At 39.2% G+C, this 18,610-nt stretch overlaps 1 protein-coding gene across 1 annotated transcript in view; it reads right to left on the bottom strand.

The window, feature by feature from the left end:
- Positions 1-18,610, bottom strand: part of FARP2 (FERM, ARH/RhoGEF and pleckstrin domain protein 2) — a 158,021-nt gene that overhangs the window by 113,324 nt on the left and 26,087 nt on the right. Inside the window, exon 3 of the mRNA XM_067539002.1 lies at positions 1,720-1,824. Coding sequence (XP_067395103.1) covers positions 1,720-1,824 — 105 coding nt within the window. The remainder of the gene's footprint in view (positions 1-1,719; positions 1,825-18,610) is intronic.

Raw genomic sequence — 18,610 nt, forward strand, 5'->3', positions numbered from 1 at the left:
CTGATGATGTTTTGAACAAAGTCATTCCCCTGAATCCATAGAAATCATTAGCCAGGCACCTTGAAACAGAGTTCCTTCAGTTGCTAAGCCATCTTTTCACAGCAGTAGCTTCCACAGAGAGAATATTTTCATCGTTTGGTATTATTCACTCAAAGCTAAGAAATCGACTGGGAGTTGAAAAAGCAGGAAAACTCGTATTTCTGTTTCAGTCTATGAATAAAAACGACAGTGGGAGTGAGGAAGATGAGAACTAGTTGTAGAAGTTTTAAGGACGGCATACGTTTAAAGTTGTGAGGACTTGTCTGTTAGAGTTAATAAAATTTGAAAATTAAAAAAAAAAAAGTTTAAGGACAGTCATCAGCCAGCAACTCAGGAGACTGCTGCAATTGCAAATGTGAAACACTTATGTAACGTTTAAGATTTAGTTTAATAAAATATAAGTCCTATTGTGTTTGTGTGTGATTTAGTTCTTACCATTCCTAATGTACTGCTGCTGCATCTGCAGCTTGACACAGGCAATGGGTATTATGTACTATTTCCTAAATTAATAAAAATCAAGTTATCTAAAAAATTACACAAGGTATACACTCCTAGCTGTTGTAAAATGCTGTACTGAGTTGTAAATTAACATGTTTTAGTGATCACATTTGCACCATTGTTTAAGAAATATGTGAAGTAGTATCAGTGGGAAACTTGATTTAAATCAATGATTTTCTCTTTGTGATTTAAATCAATCCACCCTGCTTGGAACCATGTGAAAACCACACCAGTACACAAAAACATCAAACGTGTGGAATTTGGACAATTCACACCTTCAGATTCTCAGCTTTACATACATGATAGAGATTATGCCCCAGCCGTCCCCTTTTCCTTCCACATTTGACCTGTCTCACTTAACTATGGTGATGATGTAGAGCTTGATTTGAGTGTGTGATTCCAGGGAGTTTTCCACAAAATTATTCCTCTTTTATAGAGAAAGAAAGCAGAATCCCTAAGCGTATGCACTCATATTTTTAAAGAATTATCAGCAGTATAAACACTGAAAAAACATCAACAGCAGCAATGAAATACATTAACTAGGCCAAATTATACCTATGTAATGTTCTGTGGGGCTCTACATTTTGAGCTGCTATTTTTTTTTTTTTAATATATAAACGGAGGGTGTTGCATCATCTTTGAATTTTCAAACAAAAATTAATATATCATTTTAAATATATGGAGACATCATAAATAGAACAAAAAACCTTCAAAACTCATCATATAGTCTGGAAAATATACACTGAAGCTAGAGTACTGTGTAAAGATAACAAAAAAGAGTCTGTGCACGATCAATTCCTTCTTTTAGAACAGTGATCTCCAAACTGTGGGGCACGACCCCTTAGCATTGAGTACTTCAGCCTTTTCCACATCCTCTGTCATCAGGTTGCCTCCCCCAAACACCTCTGATGAGTAGAAGCACCAGAAAATAGAGAATTTATTTTTATTTTGCAGTGCAGAGGGAGCAAGATGAATCGGATTCTTTCCCTATGTATCTTTTTAAGTTACATCTTTTCTGAAGCAGTATGTTGACCTGAGTGATGGGTTAACCAGCTTCATAGTGACAAGTATAAACTCACTGGGTGGTTCTTAAATGGGGTTCCAAACGTCTTTTGACAGTCAGATGGCAGCACTCACCCAAGCCTTTTTATTACAATGAATTAATCAGAAACCATTACATACCCAATATGACTGGATAGTCTGGAACTCAATTCCAAAGTAGTCGGACTCAACCAAATTCAAATGCTTATAAACCTCTGTCAGCAACGTCTGGCCATAGCACTTCAACTAGAAGAGTAAAAATAAGAAGTATAGTGAGATTAAGTAATTAATTCAAATAAGTTTATTGCAAAGTGGAAACAATATGTATTAACTTTTAAACGTAGTGGAAGAAATGTTTCAAAAGCTTCTGTATTATTGATCACTTATACTGTATTACTGTAGCATTTAAAAGCCCCAACCAGGATTAGTCTCTGTTCAAACACATATAACCCAATTAAAATTACTAGTGGTTATTTCAATAAATTAACCCAAATTTTGCTGTGTAACTTGGAGATGCAAGTCCAGATCCTGAGGTGTCCTAGAGCTCTAATTCAGTGCACCTGAAGGGGAGAGGAGAGACAGTTTTAACCCAGAGCAGCTAGAGTCCTGTTTGGCCCCTGAACATAAGTTATAATACCTTAAGGCTGCTCTAATTTAAATTCACTTGCAATAGCCTCTACAGGCTTTTAAGCCAGCAGCAGTTGCCAGAATGCAGCACTTCATGCCCCCTTGAATCCTTATATAACAGAGGTCCCCAAACTGTGGGGTGTGCCCCCCCCAAGGGAGCACGGAGGAACACTGGGGGGGGGAGGGTGGAGAGGGTGCAACAGGGCCTGAGCCAGCCCCACGGAGGATGGGGAGGTAGCACCATCCAGCCCTGCTCTGCCCCCAGCTCTACTCTGGCCCTGTCCCCCAGCCACAGCTCCAGCCCAGCCCCTAACCATGGCCCCAACCGTAGCCCCAGCTCCAAAACCCAGAGGGAGAAGGGTGCAGACATGGGTATGGTGGGGCACAACGTAAAAAGTTTGGGGACCACTGCTATACACCATAGGAGGCAGGGATGGGGTAGCTCAGAGTTAGTGGGGCCTCCAATGTATATTTGAAGAGATTCAGATTGTTGATCCAGTAATGAGCTGGAGGAACTGCACAACTCCCTCACTGACAGAGCCAGAATTTGGTCTCTGTGATGGAGAATCTAAGCTTTGATTTTTAAAAAGTCCGTAGCCCTTTTTTCTTGCAATGACATCCAGAAAAAAACCACAACATGGTTGCTAAGGTCTTCACAACTGGGCTCCACTTCTGTGTCAGGAAGCCGTTGGAGTCTAAAGATCTCCATCTCTCTCTTACATGCCTTTTGTGTAAAATTAATCTGCAACATATCCCAAAGAATCAGCTCGCTAACCCTTCCCACAATCTTATGCCAACCGTGCACACAGAGGTGCAACAACTATAGACACAAGTTGATTATGCTAATGTGAGAGGAAGCAACAAAATATTTCACAACCCACCCAAAAATGTTAAAGTTGGACCTACTTCAAATTTTCAGCTCTCTCTCTCTGCACCCCATTGCATGATTAGCAGCTGCTGTGTGGGGAACTCCCTTTGTGACTTCCCCCATCAGTCAATACATCTAGATTGCATGTGGGATGTGCCACGTGGTGGGTATAGGGATGAGGAAACTTACAGCTCCAGCAATGCAAAAGGAAAAGAGACAGGGCTAAGCTGTAGCCACACAGGATGGAAGTTCTGTAGCCACTGAAAACCATCTCTCCCCCTGTCCCGGGTCTATCATGAGCACCAACTAGGACTGCTTCTACAGTCCAAAACTGAAGAGAATCTATTTTCCATCTGAGTATCTAGCTCACCACCAGAGAGAACCTGACCCACATCCAACCAATTGCCTCATAACCAGATACCATGACTACTTGCCTGCCACCACTGCTGCCAGCAGTGGCCACAGGACAAAACACATTTGCCACCACCAATGCTGATGGAAGGTTGCCAGGTAGAAGAGAGACCTAAAGGAACCTACATACGGGTAAGGGACAAGCATGGCAGGTCAAGAAATACTGTATCGGGGGGGGGGAAGGGGAGGTGAAAAGAGAATGATTAATTTTGGGAGTGAGGAAAACATGGAATACATATATTTTTATTTAAGAGGATAAAGAGGAAGCATATGGAATAAATGGATTTTTAGATGGGGCAGGAATGTACTCTACCCTGGGCACATCATATGTATGAATGAATGAGGTGGACCATTTTTGAGGAGGCACTCTGTTTAAATTTTGCAGGACATCACTGTGCTGTCACTGGGTAAAACTGCACTATAAACTAAATGAGAAATGGAAACTCAAACCACAGCCCCCAGACCCCTCATAAAAAGGTTTTATCTAATAAAAACAGTTCTAGTTTTTCTCCTTCTGTTAATATTTATGTTCAAGACTCAGTGATCATGATCAGTTTCTCCTTCAGTCTAGATCTCAGAAGATAATTCCAGTAGTGTGAAGGAGAACGTCCAATATGCCTTGATTTAATTTAATTTAGGCTTAGTAGAGAGGTCTTCCAGTTGAGTACCTTACAGGAATTTGTATTACTCAAAGAGATCATATATACATGAACGAGTCAAATTTCTGGAGGGTCATATGATTTTATTTTTTCCATCATAATGGAAGAGAGAGTACTGTAATTAATATTCCTTATCAGAATGGAAAACTTCTCCTTCAAAAATATATGTTTACTGCCATTTTAATACATCAGTCAATTTTATTATATTTATTCAGTGCATCCTGTATATAAGCAATTTTTCCCTAAGTAAATCATTTGAAGAATTGTTAAAATTACCTTATTTTTAATGTTTCTTTTCTCTTAATGTCTTGATTAGTAGGTTTGATAACCCAAGATAGAAGTGAGCTTCAAAACCTATTTTAAAAAGCAGCTGAATTCAAATATAGTTACTAATTATAGTAAGGAGGAATATAGAGGATTATAGGGAAAGAATCATGCTGTTTGAATGATTTTGTTTTCAAGTTTGTGCTAGTGTAGGAATCCCTCTTCAAAGTTTAGACAGGCACCATCTTACTGAAATCTAGTCAATTTAAAAACAAAAAAGTGGAAAATGTTCAAGTACTAAACCTGCCTCCTGAGACCCCTTATATTTTTAAAAACAAATTCATTTCTTTTTCTATTTCCAAAATACTTCTCTCCCTCCCTGCATCTTGTGTGAAAGACACTCACTCACAGAGGAAAGAGACCAACTTAACTGACTATACAGGGACACAATAAAATTTGTAAATTATATAAAGTACTATCAAACTGTTAAAAATGAAAAACATGGACAAAAATATTTATCTCATCTTTCAATTACAGTAGCCCTGGATGTTACTAGTAATGGTGGCAGGTAAAAATTCAGGTAGAAATGAGATCTTTAAGTTGACTGTGTCCTCTTTAAATACAAAATATACCAAAGAATGTTCCATTTACAAAGAGCAGAGTTAAGTAATGTGTAAAAGAAAATGAGTTACAAAAGCTTGGGACCTAACAAAGTATTTCATTATTCATTGTTTCAAGTGCTGTGGGAAAATTTTGCCTGGGAGAATTTGATTTAGTTTCTCAAGTTGTTTTTTGTATTTACCAATTTCCAGTTCATCTGCCAAGATACAACTCCTCTGCTTGACAAAACTCCTCAGTCTTTTGATTTTGCACATTTCAAAATTAGATTTTGTATTGTCAATTTCATGTCAGTTATGCCTCCATAAGAGCTGCACCAGGCAAGATCTCTTAAACATGTTCTGTAATGTGCTTATAATTTTGATGACAGTGCAGGAAACTGTATATGAATGCTTACTAGATTCTTTAAAGGTCACAAACATTTCAAAAGGAATTCTTCATTATGGCACACTTCCAGTTCTGAAATTGTCTCACATTCCCAGTATTCTGCCAACAGTCTACTCAACTAGCATTAATGAATTATTATAGAAGTTCATAAAAAAAAGAAAAAGAAAGTGGCAGATAGATCAAAGGATATGATTGGTGCTTCAGTTTTAGACACCATTATTTCCTTTTAATGATAAAATTCATGTTCCTAAAGGAAGTAGAATTCAGGACCATAGAGTAAAATTTCTATGAACTTGAATATTCAGTTCAAGCTTGAAGAGACATTCAAAACTGTTCAAATTACAGCAAATTTCTCATCATAGGCCCAATCCTGGTTTGACTTCAATGAGAATTACGGGTGCCTAGCACCTCAGGAGTTGGCATTATATGGACCAAATTCTGCCTCGACAGTTGTATGCACACAGAGAGCATAACCTGGCCCTGTGTACTTCTGCTGTGGTGTTGTAACCATGTTTCACAAAGGGGCTCTCATGAGATTATCAAATCTATTTTTCTGCAGAACTATTAGACTTCTAGAAACAATTTTAATTAGATTTTAAAGACATAATAGCCCCATCATCCTTCCTGCAAAAATAATAAAGTGGGTCAAATGAGAGGAAGAGTCCATGAGGCACTGTTCCAACAAAAACAGGCAAGGGGCTTAGTTCCTGAATCTGTGAAGTATCAGAAGCCATGGCAATCCATGCACTGTGCCTTCACATTCCCTCCTGGCCCTGCACCATTTACCGCCACCCCCCATTCTCTACTGCCTGCTGCCCCCTAAACCTCCTTAAAGAGGGTCCCAGAGAAAAAAGGGACTTTGGGGGGAAAAATAATACATCCTTGGGCTGCACTACATTTTGAGCAAATTCCCCATTGCATAACGGAAGGACAATCTGTTTAGTTGCACTTGGGTCTGCAGCCCTCCCTCCCTGACAATACAGAATACTGTCCAGGAACTTGGAGTCAAATGGGAACCGTCTCACAGGTAGAACTTCAGTTCCCAAATAAGATGAAGAGCTCTGGTAGGAAAGCATTGCTCCTGCACAAAAATAAACAGTGGCAATAAATCCAACACCAATTTTGAACCAAAACTGAAAGATCAAGAAACTTTCTACAGAGCTACCTCATTTTTCTGTTTTGCTTACTAGTGGAATATGTAATGGATACAACCTGCAATGCTACATCCCAATGGAAGCACACACTCGTACATTTTCCATTGTCTGGTAAATTAGTGAACAGATTGATTTTTATATCTATATTTCCTTTATGAGATGCCCAATCTGTAATCTTCAAAATGATGTTATTCTAAATCAGACAGCAAACTCATGACAAGCAGGAATACTTGATACAACACAACTGATAGCGGGTAGAACAGTTTTTGTGGAAAAGAGATGTCTCATGAGCATTCTTCCAGAGTACAAGCTGAATTCAGTGAACATACCTCTTAGTGATAAAATTAGTATCAGTGATAGCTAGAAATGCATCTTGTCCACTGAGTATTGTGTGCTTTAGCTGTCAAAGGGATGAGCAACAGAAAAATAGTGTTGTTTCTTCCACTCCTTTGTGAGCCAGATTACGAACATTTTGGGCTGTATATTTGTCAGACTTTTACTATTACTTAAATATTCTACCTATATTTTCACCTTCAAAAGTACTCTCTTCCTCTGATATGTCTGAAAGAAAACAACCTGCTTCTAATCTGAACAAAGTACAAAAACAACACATTTAAACCTCCCTCCAAGAGATTAACCTCCATAGCCGTAACAAATTACACCAGTTATGGCCACTTGTTGCATGGGCAACTTGCCAGAAGCCCAAGGAGGCAGCAGCATGAAAGGGTTGTGGGAATGAACTGTGATGGAGCAGCTACCCTTAAAAGAAAATTCTTTGAATGATATGTGGAACCTTCTGGTAAAGCTAGTCTGTTAGATGCCTAGAAAATGCTATTGTGAATCTGATCATACTGCAGAATAGAATAATGAATCCACTGTTTGATAGTCAAATACCAATTATAACTAGCTGTCTTAAATACTGAGTACAAATAACTAACTTGCAAGACATTACAATAGCACTAGAATTTGGGAAAGGATACTGCTTCTTTTAATATACAGATACCAGATACACTGGCAGTCACTCACCTGATAAAACCAGACAAAAAATGTTACTACAGTTTTCACCAACAATTTTGACCTTATGAACTCCATAGACCTGAAACACCCCCCACCCCTCCAATTCTTTACCGGTGGGCCTTTGTTGCACTCTCTTTTGTCAATTTTTAACCTCTTCTGCTTCCAAGTTTTTCAGCATGAAGAAGAGAGAAGTGACGGGAGAAAAAAACTTTATAAAATCAAATTTACTTACTAAATTTATGATCTTATAAACAGTGGTGAAATTATCTGGGCAACATGCACCTCCCTGTAACTGTTGAAAGATTTTCCTATATAACAATACGTGTGATATATTAATTTTAAGAGACCACACTGAGCAGCACACCTTCACTCATGTAATGTACCATTTGCATGCCTGGGCAATGGTCCACACTGTCCAGCTGTAAGATGTCGGTTAGTATGAGATCAAAAGAATGTGATCCTATTGCCAGATGCATCTATTAACAACTGATATGAACAGGCTGTAGGCCTGTATTCCAGTACGGCATCTGAAACAGTACAAGAACTGTACTATGGGGAACTCTAGAAGGTACTTATCCTTCTTGTAGAATGTGTAACTATTATTATTCTGAATCAAAATTAGATGTATTGAGGTATGTTAATGCATCACAGTAAGGTTGAAATTATAAATTTAAGAATGTTGGTGTTATGGGTCACATGGCAACCTTACATCCACCCCTTTTTATTACTTATAAATAGTTTCATATGATAACAACACTGAATAAAATGACATTTGGCAAATGTTTACAAGTAGGGGTCAATTACGTTGGTTACAATGAAATTCCTCTCTGATCCTTCACACTGTGGCTATATGACTATCAGAAGAAATAAAGTCTGATCAATTCCTATATATTGCACTTAAAGTTGGTGCATGTTCATTTTCAATTATCCTCATTTCATGGAGACAACCTCCAAGTATATCAATATACATGTTTTCACTTGTGAATAACTGACCACTTTTGGTTGATGTAATGAAAGACAAAGGATTATGTTTCAAAAACTAATGGAAAAATCTGAACTTGGTCATTTTCACCCAGAACTCTAATACCCTGAGCATAATTCTGCTCCCACTGAAGTCAACGGCAAAATTTCCTTTTACTTCAATGGCATCAGGATCTGACCTTCAGTTGGTAAGTAAATTAAAGGAGAACCTGCCTCTCTAAGCCACAATCTACTAACTAGAGTTATCAAGCAATCATGACAGATCAAGTCACTCATTTCAAATCTTTTCAGAATTCTTTGTGTTTGCCCTTCCCTTGGTTGAGATGTGTTGGGCTTATCTGAAAGATACTTCAAATGAGATTTTATCTGACTTCTGGTCAGATTGTTTTAAGGCCACTAAAACTCTCTCTCCTTAAGTACAGAGACGAGTGACATACCATACTCTAGCTAAACATTTCCAACTGGGTATTAGAAATGACAAATTTCAACCAGGTGGAGCCCTTTTTCCTCATTGTTACTGGAAGGATTGAAATGTTGATAATTTGTTTCAAATAACCTGCAAACCAGATCATTTGATTAATATATCATCTCATATGCTGTGTAAATTTTGCTCCCTAGACCATCTCCCGAAAGAATGTAACTTATATCCTTTGCTTAGAAAGAAAGGTTTATTACAAAATGAACTGATACAGATGCCCCTTCATTCCACAAATGGACTTTTGTGCTTTGACATGTCAAACATCTTCCATACACTGACCCTCATATGACTCATCTGAGCTCTGAATGCAATCATAATCATGCCCCTCCAGTCAAATTCATCTCTAATTCTGACGACACACTGTTGGCCTTATTTATGGTTGTCACAACCTCTCTTCAAGATGCTACTTTTCATATGCAGTTTGACAATTATATAAGGATTTTTTAGACTATTTTTGTGTTTTCCATTATAAGATGGGGGAAAAGGTCTATCTTGCAGTAGGCATTTCACAACAGAAAACAGAACAACAATGTATAAAAGCAAATATTGTATGTTTCAGTTACAATTAATGGTTTAAAAAAATAAATAGTACAGTTTTGGTGATGTTAAGATCTACATAGTGTGTGATGAAATGATGAGTATCAATCACATTTTCAAATGGAAAAATTACTTTCATTTGAAGCAATTTCACTTGTAAAGAAGCCACTCTAGCCGAAGCTTTGACCGAACTTTATCTCAAAGTAATAACTAACTATAGCAATTTTTTCTTGGGAGCATCCTAGACATCTATGTTCAAGCTTCAAATCCTTGTATAAGCCAACACACTCCTCCAAACCTCAACTTCAGTACCCCTGTTCAAAAAATGTATATTTATTCCAGAATGCATTAGTGCATCTGTTATTTATTTTGGGGTTTTTTTTACTAACTTTAATATTTAAATTATATTTTATTTAAGAAATTTATAGAGCATTTGTCCATGTAGTATCTAAGCACTTTTAAAATTTTAGAGCATTCTCCATTCAGAACATTAAGGCATATTCTGCTTTTCTATCTCTTTTCTCAGGTCAAGGATGCTTTGCATGTGTGGGAGAACATATAATACTCCATTGTCTCTTATAGCAGAAAGACTATAAAAAAAAAGTTATGGACACCACCACAAAAGGAAAAGGTAGAAAACAGAGCAATATTAATTTGGTGCGGCATTGTGGGGAGCCCATGTTTTCCTGAGAACACTCTTTTCCCCTAAACTCAAAAAAAGTCAGACCAAACTTATCTAGTGAGGAAAATAACGTACTGTGTGTGCTCAATAAGTTATTTTCAAACTATCCTAAATTTGATCAAGTTATTACAAATCTAGCAAAGTACACATTCATCAGATAAGTCTATGAACATGTAAGATTTGGCTTTTTAGAATCGTGCTCTCTGTGATTGAAAGAGACATCAAATAAATGTAAAGTGCAAAATGGTAAGAAAACTGTCCACCTGAAAACAGTACCTTTCCCCTCCACAGATCAGATTCCTGTCATAGATTCATATCATAAGTAGGTCCTACCTGCCTAAGCACAAAAGTAAATTCACCTTTCTCCCCTCCTCCTGCCCACGCCTATTAGCATTGCAGAGACAATACATTTATGGGAGTGAGAGTTTGAATGTATTCATAGAATCATAGAATATTAGAGTTGGAAGGGACCTCAGGAGGTCATCTAGTCCAACCCCCTGCTCAAAGCAGGACTAACCTCAGCTATATCATCCCAACCAGGGCTTTGTCAAGCCTCAGCTTAAAAACCTCTAAGGATGGAGATTCCACCACCTCCCTAGGTAACCTATTCCAGTGCTTCACCACCCTCCTAGTAAAAAACTTTTTCCTAATGTCCAACCTAGACCTCCCGCCCTGCAACTTGAGACCGTTGCTCCTTGTTCTGTCATCTGCCACCACCGAGAACAGCCTAGCCCCATCCTCCCTGGAACCCCTTTCAGGGATTTGGTAATCAAATTGCAAGTACACCCCCAGTTACACCTGTGCAAACCAATAAGACAACAAGATCACACAGATGTAAATAAAGACAAAATGCAGCCTACTGAATTTTTATTATTGGTGATAGCACATGTGCCAGAAAGAATATAATGTTCACAACTGACAGTCACTGGAGACAAATATGGAACTACACAATGTTGTTTAACTTTTTAGAGAAGAACTGTTTATTGTTTGTATTATAGGGGCCTTTTAACACTCAGGGAAATCACCAAGATCAGGGCATCTGTTAATATCAAATTTTATCAGACACCATTCTACAAACTCAGGGCTTGTCTTCACTACATCAGTTATCTCAAGTTACTCCCCTTGAGCTAGCACAGCTCAAATGAGCAGCCACACTGCAAAACACCACTTGAGCCACACACAGTGATTAGATTAGCAACTGATGAGATGCATTAACTCTAATTTTAATCTGTAATTGCATCTCCACAGCACTACTAGCTCAAGTATCAGCAGCACTGGAGCAATCTACACCTCCTGAAAGGCCAGCTAGCTTAAGTTTAAAGCACCACTTAAATCAAGATAGAGACTTGTGTGTGCAGCCAGGAGTGTTGTTAGGGGCAAAACTCAATTTATACCTAAAGCTAATACTGCAGTGAAGACAAGTTCTCAGTTAGGATTCTGAGGGATCTTACAAAGCTATTTAGGCCTTGTCTACAGTAAGATGCTGCGATGGCTGATATCCACACTACCCTGCTTGGGTCAGTGGTGTGCGTCCCCACCAGGAGCACTTCCACTGACCTAGGAGGGGCAATGTGGGGAGCTGACAGCTCTGCTGGCAGCTCCCTGCTGGGAGCCGGCTGCCATACAGGCTTTTGGCACGCTGTCCCCTTCCCACTCCGTTCCCCACCGGGAGCCGGGGAAGGCCCCTACCCGTTCCCCGCCGGGAGCCGGGGAAGGCCGCCCGGGGCTTCTCCCCTGCCCGTTCCCTGCCGGGAGTGGGGTCCAGCCACTCAGCTCTCCAGGAGTGCGGGGGACAGCTGGGCTCTAGCTGCTTGCTTTCTTGTCAATTTGGCAAGAATGACAGCCAACAGAAGATGTAAGGAATGCAGCGTCTACATTGACACTGCATAAGATGACTGGATGACCCGATTTTATAGGGACAGTGCTGATATTTGGGGCTTTTTCTTATGTAGACGCCTATCACACCTCTACCCCTGTCCTGATTTTTCACACTTGCTATCTGGTCACCCTAACACTGCATCACCCTTGCTACACCGACATAAGCCCTATACCTCTCATTGAGGTGGTTTTATTATATCGGCATAATAGGGGAGTTATGTCGGTGAGAGGAGCATTTCAGAGTGTACACCTCCACTGTTTTGTCGACGAAAGCTGACTTTTGTCAACACAACTCTATCGTGTAGACCAGCCTTCAGTCTCAGCTAACCTAAATAATTGTGCAAGGGCATCATCTGCTCTGTTTTGTCACTTCACAACAAACATGTTAGTATGGAACTTTTGGGCCCTCTACTATTAATGTTTTGTTGTGTTAAAAGACATCTTCACACTTTCTCCATTGTCTCCCTCTTAGCATGGAAAAAAGTCTACAAATCTATAAACCCACTTCTTTATCCTTCTCCAAATCCCTCAAAATTTACCAATGCTGTAACACATACAAATTACCAGTCAACAATGACTATGCGAACAGCAAGCTAAGACGTCTGTTTATTCTGCAGTACTTGCTGTCTTATTGTAACCTTCTCCCTCAAGCTTCCTTAGCTTTGCCTGTTGTATCTACCAGTTGAGTCTCTATCAAATTAGGGCTTGGCCTTTCTGGTGCAGTAGTTATTTTAGTTTTTAGTTTTTATTTTTAGTTATTATTTCAATGGCACCTAGCACAATGGAGGCCTGAATCTTGATTGGGTTCCACAGGTATTACTGTACATTTTTCCAGTTTTGCTTTTTCATATAACAAAAAAAACCCACCCTTTTTTCTGAACATTTATTCTTCTGTGCACATGCATCATCCCCCTATTGACAATATCAGCTAACTATACAGAATTCTCCCGTACACTCAGACCATCCCACAACCATTCACTCAGGAAAAGTCAATTTTGACAGGATTGGCTATTATTCTCTGCAGGATGGAATTACTAAATCAATTCAAATCACTTGATTTATTTAATCATTAATTTGTCAGGTTAAAGCTTTGGAAAATTAATTTGAAAAATTGTGCTACTGCAACTTTAGTTTAAAACTTATAATGAGAAACTTATAAATGCCATTGTAAATATGTATTATTATTTAATGCTACTTCTAGTGGGGTCTCTTATTTGATTTTTACAAAACTGCTATCTGCAAAAAAATTGAAAATTTAGGTCCTGATTCTACACACAATTAAGGTGGGGTATACTTTTACTCACATGAATAGTCCCATTAACTTCAACAGGATTACTCATGAGCAAAAAGTTAAGCACTAGGGCTAATATTATATTTTTAACAAAAAGTTCCTAGTGGCATAAAATCTGTATAACAGTAAACAAAGTTTTTCAGTGTCAACAATGAAAAGTAATTTAGACTTGCACTATAAATTGTTAATATACTGGATCTTTTATACACAGGCCAAAATATTGAAAAATATAGGAGCCTAAAATTATTCTCCAAAGCTTATCTTTAGGCACCTAGGCCTGAAATTTTTAAATATATTTAAGTGATTGAGGAACACAAGTCCTACCAACTTCAAGCTGCAAAACCTGATGGAGGAGTATAGCCTGGCTGAAGCATTTCAGCTTTGGTTGTAAGTATAGGACAGGCTATTTGTTTACCAATTTTGTGTTTGAGTTTCCATTGTTCTAATAGTAAGGATGTTAGTAATTCCCTGGATTACTACCATTTTAAGTGTAAAACTCAGTAAAATTTAATATTTTACAGAATTTTTTTATTCTAAGAATTAAGAACCCAAAAAACAAGCAAAAAACATCCACTTTAGCCATTTAAAATAGTAAAATGTGAAGTAAAGAAAAAAATATAAATAAACTGATTTAAATGAAAAAAATCTTTATCCCTATGATTCCTTAGAGGGAATGGGTCCAACAGCCCAGGTTTCAGCCCGAGCCCAAACATCTACACTACAATTTTACAGCCCTGCAGCCTGAATGCCGCAATCCCGAGTCAGCTGACTCAGGCCACTCTTGGCGGTTCTATTGCAGTGCAGACATACCCTAAAGCAGTGGTCCACAACCTGTGGCCCACGAGCCACTTGCAGCCCAATCAGCGCACACCTGCAGCTCATGTGACATCCTCAGGGCCATACAGGTAGTATATATACTGTGTAGATGCAACCCACAACACACAGAGAGCTGCATATGCAGCCCACAATAATAAAAAGGTTGAGAACCACTGCACTGAAGCCTTCCTTGACATCTCTTCTCCTAGGCAGTGGGGCAGACAGTGTACTTCTGCTTCTGCTCACCCAAAAGCAGTTCCTTTCAGGGGGGAAGCCACAGGAGAGATCAGTAATCTGTAATACTGAGATGCATCACAAATTCCAGAATACGAAATGTGCTCAAGACCAGTGAAAGCTTTATTTCTGGGCACTTGTGTTCATTTCCATTTCTGGCTCTCATTTCATCCAGTGTAAGTACCTATACTTTTCATTTGTTCTGGTAAAACTGACTTATTTTAGCGTTATGCTCAGAATTCAAAGAATCAACAGGAAATGGATGAATGGCTGAAGAACCTTCTAACATTTTGATCATTAACGTGAGTTTGTTCCATGCAGTGACTGAAAATCATTACCATTAGATGGCTGTTAAGTGGCTCTAAGTGACGTAAATTGGTAATCTCACTCCATTTCCGGAAGTACTGAAGTCCACAAATACATGACAAATAGTACCTTACAAGCTTCAGCCAACAGTCCAAAGATTGACTGCTGAATGGCCAACAGAACTAAGAGACCCACATCTTCAGGAACGCCCTGTCTAAAACAGAATTGAGGTACAGAAGCCTGCACTGCCAGTGTACTGTATCTATTCTATGGCTAAAACAAAGCTCTCCAGCTTCTGCTGCTGTGGTCTGATACATCTGCCCAGCACTGCATTCAAGATTAACTTTTCTTTAAATAATTTTTTATTTTAAAAAGAACAAAGCAAAGAATCAATTTTTTCATCAGTCTAACTCAGTGGTTCCCAACCGGTGGCCCACGGCCCAAAAGTGGCCCATCACTCCCCTCCCACTGGCTGCATAGGGAGTTGCTTCCTAAGGACCCAGGAACAGCGTGTTGTCATGGGGCTAAAAGACTGGTACAGGCTCTTTGCTGCAGCTAAGGGGATGGGAGATCAGTGCTCCCCTTCCCCTGGCTGTAGCAGGGAGTACGAAAAAGTGCTCTGCCTGGGACCCTAGGTGCTGGGGTCCCTGCTGGAGCTGGAGGGAGGGGAGATCAGCACTCCCCTCCCCTGGCTCCAGCAGAGAGCAAAGCGCTCTGCCTGAGTCCCTAGGTCCTGGGATCCCTGCTGGAGCAAGGAGGGGAGCACTGATCACTGTCCCCTTGGCTGCAGAAGGGAGCCACTGCCTAGGGACCCACGTGGAGCACTCCGGGCTACAGGACACATGCAGTTTCCCTGCTTCAGCCAAGGAGACGGGAGATCAGAACTCCTTCTGTCTGACTGCAGTGGGGGGAGGAGGGGCTGCTGGCAGAGACTGGTGGCCCTTCAGGGCTGTAAAAATGATATCTGTGGCCCTTGAGCCAAAAAGGTTGGGAATCACTGGTCTAGCTTTTTATCTTTCCCAAGCATTCCTTTTTAACGTTTATAATTGAATTACCACTGTGGCAAACTTAAATAGTATGTGTTACATGAAGTATAAAATTATATGCATGCTAAAATAAAATATGTATGCTCAGCTGGATGCTAAGACACTCCCATAACCACATGCAACTCTGGCTAAAAAGAGAGGGAGCAAAGTCTAGTTGTTAAAGGAGAGAACGATAAGCCAGGATTGTTTTTATTCTCTGACTTGTGACTTTAGGGACACATCACGTTTTCCACATAAGCCTCAGTTTCTTCAACTGTGAAACAGGACTAATACTATCACAGGGATAGTAGATATTCTATTTCTGTAGTGCCTTCCAACCATGGATCTCAAAGTATGATATAACTTTTTTTTCAAATTAACAGTCACCACCCAAAAACTTCTACTTGTTTCCTTACATAATTTAAATACAAAAATTACAAAATTAAATACAAACACTCCCTTTAGAAACAAAAAAAAACCCTATATTACTTCACTCAAAGTTGTATTAGCTCTAAAATTCTCATTTCACATTAAAGTTATTCACCTGTTTGTTGCAGCACGGGGATATGTTTAAAATACAAAATCATTCTAATAACTGCAAGAGTTCTGTGGCACCTTAAAGACTAACAAATTGATTTGGGCATAAGCTTTCATTGGCAGAAACCCACTTCGTCGGATGCAAGCCAATGAAGTGGGTTTCTGTCGATGAAAGCTTATGCCCAAATCAATTTGTTAGTCTTTAAGGTGCCACAGAACTCTCACAGTTTTAATAAAAATAGATTAACGCGGCTACCCCTCTGATTCTAATGAGTTTCAAAATGTCATTACAGATTTGTGTTGTAGTTACACTATTTTAGCTTTAACATGATACTTTAATGATGTGTCATTGCAACTTATAATATGCATGATTTTTTATTACTATTTTTCCCCTCCAGTTTCTTCAAATCTAGAAGACCTACATAATGGCAACAAAACTACTCAACACAGATACATTTCTGAATTAGGCCCATAAATTATGCAGTATTTTTCAGAATTTTTTATTTCAACGTGAGAGAGATTTTAAGGATACATTGATGCTACAGTAGCACAGTTACAGTGCTCCTGCACCGCCCGTCGCACAATACTGTAGATGCTTCCTACATCAATGGAAGAGGTTTTTCCAATGACCATAGTAAATCCCCCTCTCAAAGGGGTGGCTGGTAAAGCAACGGAAGAATTCTTCCGTCCATGTAGCTATGTATACCAGGGATTAGATCAACCTAACTATAGTGCTCAGGGAGCAAAATTTTTCAAAGCCCTGAGCAACATAGCTAGCTCGTTTTAATTTTTAAGTGTAGACCTGGTCTAAGCTTTCTTATAAAGAAAAGATTTAACTCCTCAAATCTGCTGTTTTACTGAATTTGTTGCCAGACAAACAAATTATCTCTCTCATTCATCTTAATGAGGTGTTAGCATCAAAGCCTACTTGTGACCATTTAAAGGCTCACAGTGTTAAACCAGTTCACTGCTGGATGCATCAGGTCTATACAGTAAATATGTTTTTCCAGAGTGGCTAGCCATATTGGATCTTTTGCTAATTTCACATACTCGTTGTTGACATGGGAAGTTATAGGGCACATGCAGCTCTTTTAAAGTTAAAGTGCAGCTCGTAGAGCACCCTATGCCCTGCCCCCAGTCTCCACCTACCAGACTGAGGTGGGAAGCTCGGCGCTTCTGCCCTGCTGCAGGATGGTGGGGCTAGCGGATTCTGCCCAGAAAGGAGGAAGGTCTTGGAGGGGAGGAGGGGGGGTCAGTAAGTCTGGCCACCCCCGTTATAAGAGATGAGGTCTGTTATGCAAAAGAGAAACTGGGATGAAGTTGTACTGTACTTTTGGCTTCCTGTACTTTTAAGTAAAGGGGACTATTATTTGATCTTACACATTGAGTTTCAAAAGCACTCTAGCACTGCAGTATTTGGGCCTCTAGAGATACCATACAGCAAGTGTGCTACTCAGTATTTTTGAAAATGCAGGAGTCGTACTGAATAAGGTGCAACTAATCAAAAGTCCCTCCTCTGTGACCTAAGGAAGGTCAATGCTCAAAAGATCCACAGAGCTTCTTAAAGGTGGAGCATGAACTCCTTTACAGAAATAATCTTTCGATTGTAAAGCTCACTACCTTCATTACTTGAGCAAATAAGAGGCAACTTCGTTCCACCACAGCTGGGAGGGAAAAACCTATTCAAACTAAAATCATTTGAAAATATCTGGGATATTCTTAAGTGTAAAATGTGCTGGGAAGACATTGTTTATTACCTTGCAGACTTTTATCATAAAAAGTCCAACTGCTGACTTATCTACATTGAACAAATGGACTACAAAGCAATATTAGACATATGAAGCCGCAAAGTAAGTTCTTGTCAACAAGGATTTCAAAGTACATATAGGTAGACTGCCACTTAATATTATGCCAAGTGTCTCAGAGATCAAACTAGTTGATCACTTTTGAAGCCTCTAGGCATTTACATAACACAGATAATTTACAAGGGCTGTATGGTTTTTACCAATAGCATTTGTACGTATACCTACAAATACTTTTATCCCATATGTTCACAAAAATATAATGAGTAATTAAAGTAAGTTTATTGTACAGTAAAAGTTATTTCAGTTACTATTGCCTGGGCCTCATAGCTAATATCTGTGTCTCCATCCTCAAGTTTCAATTTTTGCTCTAACTCTACAACATTAATAAAGACCATGGGTTATATTCCATGCGTCACATGCACATATCCAAAGCCAGAACATGGCCCCATACAATGCG

The sequence above is a fragment of the Emydura macquarii genome, unplaced genomic scaffold, assembly GCF_026122565.2.
Source record: "Emydura macquarii macquarii isolate MOO-44397 ecotype Brisbane River unplaced genomic scaffold, CSIRO-AGI_Emac_v2 contig_499, whole genome shotgun sequence".
NCBI lineage: Eukaryota > Metazoa > Chordata > Testudines > Chelidae > Emydura > Emydura macquarii.